General features: G+C 40.1%; 1 protein-coding gene across 1 annotated transcript in view; it reads right to left on the bottom strand.

The window, feature by feature from the left end:
- Positions 1-4,050: 4,050 nt before the first annotated feature.
- The window catches only part of ITGBL1 (integrin subunit beta like 1), a 247,669-nt gene continuing 239,800 nt past the window's right edge, over positions 4,051-11,919 (bottom strand). The window contains exons 9-11 of the mRNA XM_077807054.1: positions 11,056-11,202; positions 5,646-5,759; positions 4,051-4,142 (exon numbers count right to left, since the gene is read on the bottom strand). Coding sequence (XP_077663180.1) covers positions 4,051-4,142; positions 5,646-5,759; positions 11,056-11,202 — 353 coding nt within the window. The remainder of the gene's footprint in view (positions 4,143-5,645; positions 5,760-11,055; positions 11,203-11,919) is intronic.

Below are 11,919 nucleotides of genomic sequence, written 5' to 3'. Positions count from 1 at the left end.
ATGCACAGGTACGTTAATAATGCAGATGGGCACTATCTCTTCATTTTCCCTCCGAAACAAAAAGTTCATTTTTATTTCAGCAACAATTTTGGCAAAATATCAGTCACACGTACACACACAGTTCTTGGTAGCTATGTACAAATTGAATAAAGCACTATTTTAGTTAGGCTTAAAAAGCGTTTTATAGATTCACATGAACCCTTACCAGCTTGGTCATGTTTATGAAAAACTACAGTAGCTTCTCCAGAAATATCACAAGTGATTGGTAGCTCACTTAACACCTCTTTTGCTTCTTCTCCTATTCTTTAAGAAACGCTCAAATCAACATGTTTATGTATTGTCATTTTTTCATCCATATGATTTGTATAACAAAATTAACCCACAAAAGAATAAAAGGACCTTCTTTCACAGTGTATTTACTTGAAAGAATCTTGTAAAGCTCATAATTGTTTACACACAGAGGGACAAATTCTCTGCTGCTGTAATGTTATAGCAATCAGTCGAGTAGACAGAGAGATTGACCCATGTATTAAAGGTGTGTCTTGTTGATCCATCTGTTCTGTGGTACAAAGTAGAAATTTTCAACTCCATTCAGGTTAGAAAACATAGGAAAATTAGACATAGTATAGTTTTGTTTAAATGCTCCTTTGGATAAATTTGTGATCTGTGCAATACATTTCAAGATTTTTTCAGGATGTCTAATGCAAGTCCTATGATTTATTTTTTTTAATGTAATAAAATCTTTGTTCTAGAGCCCAGTCGTAAAAATATTCAACTTAGTTTTATTTGTCCCTGGACTACAGTACGAAATATAATTTAGAAGTAAAGTGAGTCACCATTCCAGGAAGAAGGAGGGCAGTGCATCAAAAACACCAAGCCAGGGGTACATGATCAAATCTTCAGCTACACGCCTCTGAAAGAGAGCTTGACCATTTACCCTCCCAGTAATCCTTTCCCTTTGCTAAATCATGGATACAAGCAAAACAGTGAACAACAAGTTTATGTCTGAAACCCAAAAAGAAGTTATATAGAGTGGCCACAATCCTGCAAAGTGCTGAGAGTGCTCAGAAGTAGTATTCAGCACTTTTCAGATGGTACCCTTTTTATCACAAGAATGGAGAACTGTATATGTGTTCAGTATCAAACTCCCCACTTATCTAACCAGCTTTCTCTTTCTGTAATTACTGTTTGCCGAAGACCTGGAAGCAGTGACATAATTAGTGTATGTTAATTAGATGGGAAATATTTTTCACTCCCTTGCACCTCTTTTTACTTTTACAATTTAGGCAGACAGTATTTTCACATACACGGAACAATAATATTTATCTTCAAGTCTTATTTTTAAAGCAAGGGAATAAGTTGCGTAGAAGATATACTGGGACTCATATCACTAGTTTCCTCGGTGTGGGAAAAAAAGCTGTTCAAGCCACACACACAAAAAAAAGAACAAAAAATGGAAAAGAAAATAGATATCCATTACATTTTGAGCAGTCTTAGTAAATACTATATGGCTTATAGCACAGTTTTGCTTTGATACTTTATATTTTACTTAATTCCAGGCACTAGCTTTGTCAAAGAGAATTTTAAAACATTTTTTTTAAATAAGGCGATATTAATCCACCCCAATAGCTGAAAATTAAAAAACAAACCTATTATGGAAGTGTTTAAAAGTTTGTCTTACTAGAAATTAGAATCACGTCTATGTTTTTAGTTTACAAACTTAAAAGGAAAACAGACAAAATCACACAGTAAAATAAAATACATCAAATATTACATGACACACAGATATCCAGCAATTTATGGCCTTAGAGCGAATCATTTTCCAGTCTAGGAATATGGCTGCCTGAATATCATAGCTAAGATACAGTATTTTTATCTTTGTTTGCTAGTTTGTTTAAATGATACCAAGTATCTATTCAATCTAAACAACATTGATTTTCTTCTTTGTTAGCTGTACAAAGTACTGTACATACATGGCAGACATAATGAAGCTTGATTTCCTTTACTCTTTCATTGACTCAGAAGTACCCCACATCTGTAAGACATTTATTACGATAAGAGACTTCCGGTATAAATATAAATAAAACAAACAAGCTTATGTTCACCAGTCAAAGACCAGTGTCGGCAAATGTTCAAATGACACAGTGAAATACCTAATCTCTGTACAGTTTAACGGTTACAACCATAAAATATAAAATGTGATTTCAAAACTTGTTTTACTTCAAAGTTTGTTTATGCTGCATCAATACATTTGAGAACTCTGCCTGATATTTTGGTTATCGAAGGAGAGGCAGTAGCAGCTTTTGGGTATAGTTGTCTCTGTGAATGTGCAGAACTCCCATGAATAAGTTATGCACAGACATTTAGAGGTGACTGGATTACGCCTCCCTGAGAACATGGGCTTTGAAAAGCTGCACATTTATGTTTAAAAAGAAAATGAGGTCAGAGCAGGAGCAAGCTAAATGGGAGGGGGAAATGATTGTTGAAAACCTTTCCATCACTCACCTGAAGTTTTCACACTATAACTGTTACATGTTCTGTACTGGTGTATTTTCCAATTTAAATAATCAATGTCCTTTCTATAAGAAAACAAATTTCTAGCGTAATAATGGAAATACCATTTTTCAGTTGATACACAGGTTCCTTATTTCTTAGTCTTGTATCAAACTAAAAGCCTGAAACTTGACACCTACATCACAACATAACAATATCAAAGTTTGATTTGTTTTGTGATTTAATCAAAATGTCAATCACTTTTGAAAAGAAAATGTACGTCTTTTTTCGCTCTGAAGAATTAAAGGGCTGCCAAACCTACACGTAGGAGGGAAAAAAGATTCAAATGTAAATAACTTAGGGAAGTCCCAAGATAGTTGTGCATCTTTCATAATTCAATGTGAATTTCCCACTGAGCAGCATTTCACCATTGATAAGAAATAAAAATTTTGTTCATACCCCTGCACTGTTTGTATTTACTGTTTGAAAACTGCAATTCAATTATTTTGTTTCCACCATTGGAACATCTTTCATTGACAGCAGTGTGCAGTACAATGTACCTGATATTCTAATTCAGTTGACGGTCGGACTCCCAGCCTCTGTAAAAGTAATAAGATACAGCGAATATCGTGTGTGACAGTGTAATCTGTTCCGAAATAGTGAGTCCTAATAGCATACAGAATTGGCATCCTAAAAGTTACCTAATACATTTTCATGTGCTTTTCTTTTTAAGACGACTAGGTAAGTGTATATACATAACACTATGGTAAAAGTACACACAAGTTAAGATATTTATTAAATATAGCAACTCATTTATCTGGATTTTTTAAAAAAAAATCTTATCCTACAAGTTATGTATTTGAGAGTGTAGTATGAAGACTAGATAACCAGCTTAATGATATTGTAACCACAGAAATCAAGATTTATTTATTTTTTTTAATTGTTCTGTTCTAGCAATGGGGTCTGGTTTTATAATTTGGGTCATTGGCCTACTCTCTGGGGTTGTTTAGGTATTTGGATCTCCGTTATACAACTGCAGATCTCTGACAAAAGTTAAAATAATTAGTTTTGAGGAGCAATTTACAGCTTCTCTTGTTAGTGGAGCAGGGAAATAATCAGAATTGGAAGGAAAAAAACCCAGCCAAATAATAATGTATTTGCAGATACCAGAAATGGCATCAGATACCTTTTTTGACAAATATCCAGCCAGCTCTACTCTTTTATATGAATGCCATTTCGTTACGTAATGGTGTCGAGATTTGACAACAAGCTAAACTATGCAATAAAGCTTTCTTGTGTCACTTCAGTGGACCAGGAATTCAACCTTAAGACTTCTAAGGCCAGTCTCACTCCCACTGAAGTCAATGTGAGTGTGGCAAATTAATTTAATAGGAGCAGGAGTAGACCTGCAGTTGGTTGTTATGAAACACAGAAACTTACATTGGTCTATTTGAATATTTCTGGTGGTGGTTCTATGTGGTTTGCCTTGCATTTAATTGTTCTAGCAGCCTAAAAAACCAAACCAAACCCCTCAGTCCTTGATGCTCCATGTTATGATTAAGGGTATTCTGTGCCAAGCCAGATTTCACAAGCATTCCCATTCCATCCTTCCCAGCATTCACAGTTTCCACAGCTACATACACCATTGCCTAGAACAAAACAAACAGGAGATAATTACCATAATTGAAATGTACTGCATTAAACTGTGTTGTTATAGGAAGAAACGAGCCATAATAAAACATTTTTACTGTCCCTTTACATATTTTTTTGTTGAGAGCACTTTACATTTGATTAAGCAGCCACCAAAACCCTACATTTTCAAATAATTAATGGCATCTTTACAGCAATGCCATCAGCAGAATAATAATTATTGTAATTATGCCATCATGGTTTGGACCCAAGCTGTTTCTATGTTGTCTTAGTGTTCCCACTATACTTCAAGATGTAAGGAAAAACTAGAACTATTTAGCTGAAGTTAAACTGTTGCAAAGAGAATAGTATTAGGAATAAACCTTTGAAATTGAAAAGCACCTTTTTCAGCTGAGGAGCTCAGAGTGTTTGACAAAAAATAGTCTCAGATTGAAAAACTGAGGCACAGAGAGGTTAAGACCAATATTTTCAAACCCCTCCATCACTTGCGGGTGACAAACTCAAGTGGAGTGGTGGAAAATCAGGCCCCAGGCATCTCAAGTTGGCCACTCAAACACAGTGAATGCTTTTGGAAATTTAGTCAGCCAAGTAATTAGTTGCAGATTTGTGAATAGAACCTGAAACTCCCGACTCCATCTTTCATGCTCTGATACCCTTCCTCCTATTCTTTGTTTAAGCAGACACATAGTTCTGTCTTTTGCCATCTCTGTATCCACCGGCTAATAGAAGAACATTGCTAAGCAAAGATTTTTCTAGATGGAAAGATGCAGAGATCGTCCTCTACGATTGTCATCATGGAACACATAGCAAGTTAATCAAACAGATCACACGTTCCTGCTTGTCACTAGATTTTTCTCCCTTCTCTGTTAAAAGCAAGTGTTGGCAGTCTACCCATTTCCCTTTGCATCTGCCATCTAAACCCTGAGATAGGTGCAAAAGACTTTAGTCAGCATCCAACATGTCATAAAAAAGACTGTCAGGCATCTCAGCATCCCAGTGAGAGTTGTCTTGATGCCAAGGAAGTCTATGAAAAAAACATGACTCTTCCCCTCATCATAATATAAGCACCTGCTCCTGCTGCATTACCAAGGATTCTAAAACTAAATGGTTTCTAAATGCATTACATACATTCATCATAAAAAGTGAAGTAAAGATGGTGATAGCAACAGAAACCACTGAATCGCAACCTTCTCATACATGTTCATTTCCGTACAGGAACAGGTGATAGACAAAAGCATTTTACTTTTTGGATGAATTTCACAAGTGATTTAATTATTGGTATTCATGCTTTGGATTTCAATTTTCCTTGCAAAGTGTGAAATTGATTATTCATCACAACACAAAGCAACACTCTCTTAACAGCTAAAGTGATTTTATTAATAGGAAAGTGCTCCTCCTTTCCATCAATGAACAAAGAGAACTTGCTGGGTTTTGTCTAACTTCAATTTGCCTTTATGCACAGTCTGCTTCTCAGAGCAATTAAGGATTAGTCAGTACTGCACCTGTGCAAATGAGACCATCATGTTTGTCACAGTCTCTGTCGTCACATTCACAAAATTCCCCTGAAATGTACCATTCCTGGGATGAACAGATGCACTTTCCACAGTGACAGGAACCTGAAATCACAAAGATTATTACTTGCAATCATAGGGCACCAGCACTTTTCAGGCTGGGATATAACATCTCAGACCCATGCAAAATTGCCATCTGACAAGCTACTGTCTAAAAGAAGATCATCAAGCTAAAAGCTTATTGAATAAAATGATCCTTTACAGGTCAGCCTGAGTATGAAGTGGTGTTCTATGTAATGCCTTGATTTTGCTTCTTTTATTTATTCAGGACTCACATTTAGAAGTTTTGCTTTTGTTCCAGAGCATCACAATCAAGGCTACTCTTCCCAGGAGCTGTTCTGCTTTGTGGCTAGATGAATCAAAATCATGCCTGGTCCAACCTTATTGAAGTCAATAAAATTGCATTGAGATGAAAAATGGCCCATACAGTTTAAGGCACACAAATAGCACCTTGCTGCTCTCTGACCTTTTCTTTCCATTTGTTCTGGATCACTACGGGTTGGATTTTCAAAAAGACTAAGTGCCTTAGGAGTACATGGTACATTGACTTTCAATAGGATATGCTCCTAAGTCACGTGGACACTTTAAAAATCCCACTTTTCCCACATTTCAAGAGGCTTTCCTTTATTACAGTAGGGAGCCATCAATGTGCTCAGTGCTGTACAAACCAGAGAAACACATGATGATCCAGCCCCAGAGAATGTGCAATGTACCTTAGACAAAGATATTTAATTCACAGAAATCTATACAGGGCCTGATCTAAAGCGCATTGCAGTCAAATTTGCATCTTTCCGTTAAGTTCAGAGGGCTTTTGCTCAGGCCCACAGTCAAAACTCAAAGTGGAAACTTTCCTTTAAATTTTGAGCTGCGTAAATCAATTGAACATTCCCCAGAAAAATCTCCACAACAAATCCTGTACTATTTATCAATTGAATCTATTCCTATTAATTAAAAACTTCAAAGTAGCACAGGTACTGACCCTCTTTAAAAACGTAACATTCACTGAATTACTGTAGGTTGATCAGAGCTAATTTACTGCGTTAGCGTAGCGATAAGTTGTCTTAAACTATAACATACTGTAATATACAAATAAAGGACTTATACTTGGGAACAGAGACTTTAGCATGAATTTCTCTATGGTTTATTAACATGCTGCCTATTAAACTATGCAAATAGGGAAACATTAACTTTTAGCCGAGGGTAAAATATTTCAGTGCACAAAGAGGCAATGGAGGAAAGCACATACAGTAAGATAATTTAAAGATTACTGTACTGGCCAAGCTTATATTTCATTATGTATTTGAGATTGATTTAAGCCAGGTGTTTCTATTTCCAAATCAACTAGAAAGCACCAACAGCTACACCTGTTGATGCCAAGAAGAGCCAAACAGGATGTGAATTTTAGCAAGAAACATTAAGAAGAAAGCAGAGTATTGTAACTCACAGCTAACCAAGACTTATTAAAGGTATTTTGTAGACAATACAATACATGTAACATGTAAAAGGAACTTAAATAAATCAGAAAGAAAAGGAATACTAGTGGCACCTTAGAGACTAACCAATTTATTTGAGCATAAGCTTTCGTGAGCTATAGCTCACTTCATCGGATGCTCATGCTCATGCTTATGCTCAAATAAATTGGTTAGTCTCTAAAGTGCCACTAGTCCTCCTTTTCTTTCTGCGAATACAGAGTAACACGGCTGTTACTCTGAAACCTTAAATAAATGAGGTTCCATAATGCATCAGTATCTTACAAAATCTCTTTCCTGCCTTGGGAGCCTCCTCACTTTAACTAAAAATAGTCTAATTAGTTAGGGTAGTTTTCCTGTAATTCTGGCCAGATCCTTTTTGTCTCACTGACTAACCTGAGTCCAGCATAGTCACAGCAACCATCTGCTGCCCTCCAGCTATTTCTGAAGCAGCAGCAGCATGGTGGGTGTTTCTGTTTTCACTGTTAAGAATATTTACTATAGGCGGCGAGCCAAGATTTTGAAAAGTGACTAGTAACGCTTGATGTATGTTAAAGGGGCCTCATTTTCAAAAAGTACTGAGCAGTCACCCTGTGAAAACTAGTATCGCAAGTTGACATCCAAACTCTGAGGCTTCCCCTAATCAGTTGTCACTTTGGAAAAATGTTGGCCAGAATTCCTGCGAAGATTTAGTAGCTGTGAAGCTAGGTACTCACTAGTGCATAGGCTATTGACAAGCCAGTTATTTCACAAACAGCAGCACTGGTATGCAGAGAACTGGCTCAACATTTGGCCTTACATTAGGACTTCTGGACCCTGCCATTCACTCTAACTACAGACAATATTTACAAACCTGCATGCCTAAGGTTAAGGTCCCAAATTCACGTTTAGGCATGCAGGGGGAGATTTTCAGAAGTGCCTACCGCCTGGTCTGCACTCACAAGCCTTACCTACTAGTAGAATTGTTTCCATGGGGGGAGGGGGTGACTTTATTTTGATTGTATTTTTACTGATATAGTTATACCAGCAAAAGCCCTAATGTGGACACAGTTTTACTGGCAATACCAGTTTAGTTATTCCCCATCCCATAAAAGAATAAGCTGCACCAGTATAAGCATATTTATACAGATATGACTACATCCACATTAGCAGGATTGTCCTGTTTTAACTATGCCAGTATAGCTAAAGTGGTATAAATTTTATGTGTAGACATACTTCAAGTTGTCAGTGGGAGTTGTGCTCTTAAATCAAAAACGCTTTTGAAAAGATATTTCACCCTTGTTTCCTAAATAGCAATTTAGTAGCCTTAGTTTAGGCAATCGGATTTGAAAATTTTAGCCATAGACCACTGCGTATAAGTTACCTTCAGGCTGCTCCAACTTACACGGGAGACCAGACAGATACCTGACCAGCCCCAGCATCAGGATGGTCAAAGGTAGCTTTATACCATCTTGTCTTTCCACCCCCTGGTTCTGTGCCAAATGCAGCTTGGCCAGATGTGAAGATCTGGCCTCAAACTAAAAAGTTCAAGCTGCAGGGTCAGATTGTGGGGTCTGGCTAAGGAGTTCTCAGAGCAGGAGATGGGGCTTGGGAATGACAGCTTTCTGCCATCTTTACAATGAGGAATAGCTGTTCAATTATTTTGCCTTTAAAGTTACAAAAAAATTGTTTATACTTATTTAGGATCGTAAATTGCTCGCTGGCTTGTTTTAATCATTTCAGTTCACCTCTAACTATTTATAATAACAATTACCCTGAGACCACATCTGTGCAGAGAAGAATTTTAGTCTTTGGTTAAAATGGAGTAAATCCCAAAGATCATTGCTCTCCTGTACACGTTTCAAGGTAAAGACAGCATTGTTTGATCGAAACAATGGTGAAATTGTGTCATTTCCTTCTTCAACATTTTGCCTGTGGGTGGAATTTCCTCATTTTCTGTAGTATTGGGCCTGTTGATGGGAAAATAAACAGTATAACTGTGATGGGGTGTTCATCCCACACTAGCTTAGGAATGGGCCAATTACATGAATAGGCCTCAACTGAAGGGAATTAGGTGGCCTAAGTAACCCCAGAGGGATGATGGAGCCCCTCTGAGAAGAAACAGGCACAGCTAGTATAAAGCCAGGAAGTCAGTAACAAAGCAGGACTGCCGTGAGGGAGTCTGCAGCCACTCTCTGGGTGTAGAGCGGGAAGAAAGGAAACCCAGGGGAGAGTAGATACCTCCAGGGATCTAGCCCTAAAGGCAGGGTTTACCCAGAAGGTGGTGGATCGAAAGCCTAGGAAAGGTCTCCAAGAAACAGCAGCAAATTGAGACGCTGCAGACATTGGCTGATGATTGGACAGTCCCTGAGGTGGAACCCGGAGTAGAAGGTGGGCCCCGGTTCCCCTACCAGCCACTGGGGAAGTGGCACCATCAGGAGAGTGGGGGAGAAGACTGTCATTTTGGATGGAGAGACTTTGATAACTCCCGGAAGGGGAAAACACACAGCGAGCTGGCCAGAGGGCCATGCCACAAAGAGAGTGCACCCTGAGTTGCAGAGAGAGAGAGAGAGAGAGAGAGAGAGATGGGGCAGCAGGGTACACCAACAAGCAACAGAAAAGGGAGGAGCTAATCCTCAGAGCAGCCAGGAGGAGGCACCCTAGCAGTGAAGGGAGCCTGGTACAATAATCAAGAACAGAATTCTGACTCATTACGTTACCTAAAGAGAGAGGGCCAGCTCTTTAGCCCTGGTTACATTCCTTTTGCACCAAGTTAAAACTCCCACAAAGAGGCAACGAGGGAGTTGCCTGATGCAGAGGAACCCTGCAGCCAGCTTTACCCCAGCTGCCGCTGCTCCTTGTCCACACTGGGGAGGCTATGGAAGAAGCAGGGGCATGGCTGGAGCAGGTGGGGTCAGAAAGTACGGCACTCCAGAGCCAGCAGCATCGTCCCCAGGAGACCATTCCAGTTGGCATAAATTGGTGGTGGCTGCTGGAACTTGTGCCAGGGGTTGGTTCAGCCTCCTACCGCCCCCCCCTTTGCTAGCCCCAGCATCAAAGGCGGCAGGATGTAGGCTTGGACCCATGTTTCGTCTCCCACATTGGTCTGCTGGGGAGGCGGGGAGGAGGTGTGAGTGTGAGATATTTTTATGTGGGTGGTTTACACCATAGCGAGCCAGAAATCCTCTTTCCAGTGAACTAAATTGTTCCAAGCCTGGGAGAGAATACCCCGAAAGAGCTTAGTTTAGTTATATTTCAGAAGCATCTAATAATTATTTCTCTCTCTAGGCCAAACCTATACAGCTGGACTCATATGAAGGCAGCCAGGACTTCCAGCTGGAGATGTGAAAAAACACAACAGTGCAGATAATATGTTTTAAAATGTTTTTAAAGGGGGGGGAGAAGTCTTAGGGAGATTGTGGGTATTGCCAAGGCCCTGCTTTCCCCTCGCATGGCTTTTGGACAGGCATAGCAAGTGCTGCTGCTCAACATGGACCCCACAGTGCTACTTGAGGCACTCTGCTTTCCTTTATTAGCACCGCCGTGCCGCGGGCAGCCCCTGCCACTCAGCAGCACTCAATCAACTAGCATAATTTAGTTCATAGGATCCAACTGCCCAAGACAGATGCAGACAAAAACAGCTCTGTGAAATCCCATGCTGTTAGCAAATGGCACTGGAGAGCAAAACAGCTGAATGCATGTGCACGTAGGGAGCGTTTGACACAGTGGGTGTGATAACGAGGTTAGATGCATTATGAAGCCAGTTATACCAGCCCTCTAACAATGGGTGACTTTGGAAGAAAGTGTTATTAAACAACAGTAACCCACGTCCATACATTTTAATCTTCCAGAAGAGTGATGTAAGGTAGCTCAGCTACCAATGCATTGCTTACCCTTTCCCGAGCACAATATGCCATTGGCTGATTCACAAAAGCTTTTGCTCTCATCTTCTGTCATGTTGCACTTTCTTGGGTGTTGACACAACTGTCCAAACCATCCATCCTCGCAAACGCATCGACCGCAAGAACAGAGGCCGTGGCCTGTAATGACAGCAGGGGAGCAAGCATGTTACACAGACAGGAGAAATTACCTACATTTCTAGCTGAGGAAAACACTGAGGCAGCTCGGCATGGAATTGCCTAATTGAACCCCCAGGCAGGGCTCATTCTGGGTCAGAATGTACTGGTACAGCAGGCCTACGAGACAGGAAGTATTATCGTCTTCAGCTATCCTGGCCTTGTGCTAAGCAAGGTGGCCCGGTAATGTAAAGAATGGCTGGGCTCTGGCCTCTCAATTCCCTATCCCCAGCTCTTCTCCCTTGCAAGAGCCCTTGCCCTCCTCCGCTTCCTGTGGCTCCTGTCCCACCATACCAGCTAGCACATTGGGCATACCACAGAGCTCTCTCTCTCTCTGGGATGGGATGATCCATATTCCACAGCACAGTACAGCATTAACAAAATAAGTGGCTGGCAGAAAGGGGTGGACATTTGGCAGAGTCATCTGAATCAACAGATAAGGCTGGCAGGGAACGTGCAGGGCCCATCACAGGCAGTTGCACCTATGTTCCACAGTTCTTAAAGGGAAGAGTAGGAACTGAGAAGGTGGTGAGGCAGATAACTACGTGATTGCCTGCTTAGGAGCGAGTGAGTAGGATGGTAGCTGGTCAGGGAGAGGAGGTAGGTGAGGGAGGCCAGAAATCTGGAGTTTGGGGACAGGCCTTGGGAATAGTTTTGGTCTCTTTCCAAACTTTTGAAAAT

This window comes from Eretmochelys imbricata, chromosome 1 (genome assembly GCF_965152235.1).
Source record: "Eretmochelys imbricata isolate rEreImb1 chromosome 1, rEreImb1.hap1, whole genome shotgun sequence".
Lineage (NCBI taxonomy): Eukaryota > Metazoa > Chordata > Testudines > Cheloniidae > Eretmochelys > Eretmochelys imbricata.
This window is presented reverse-complemented; position numbering and strand designations above follow the sequence as displayed.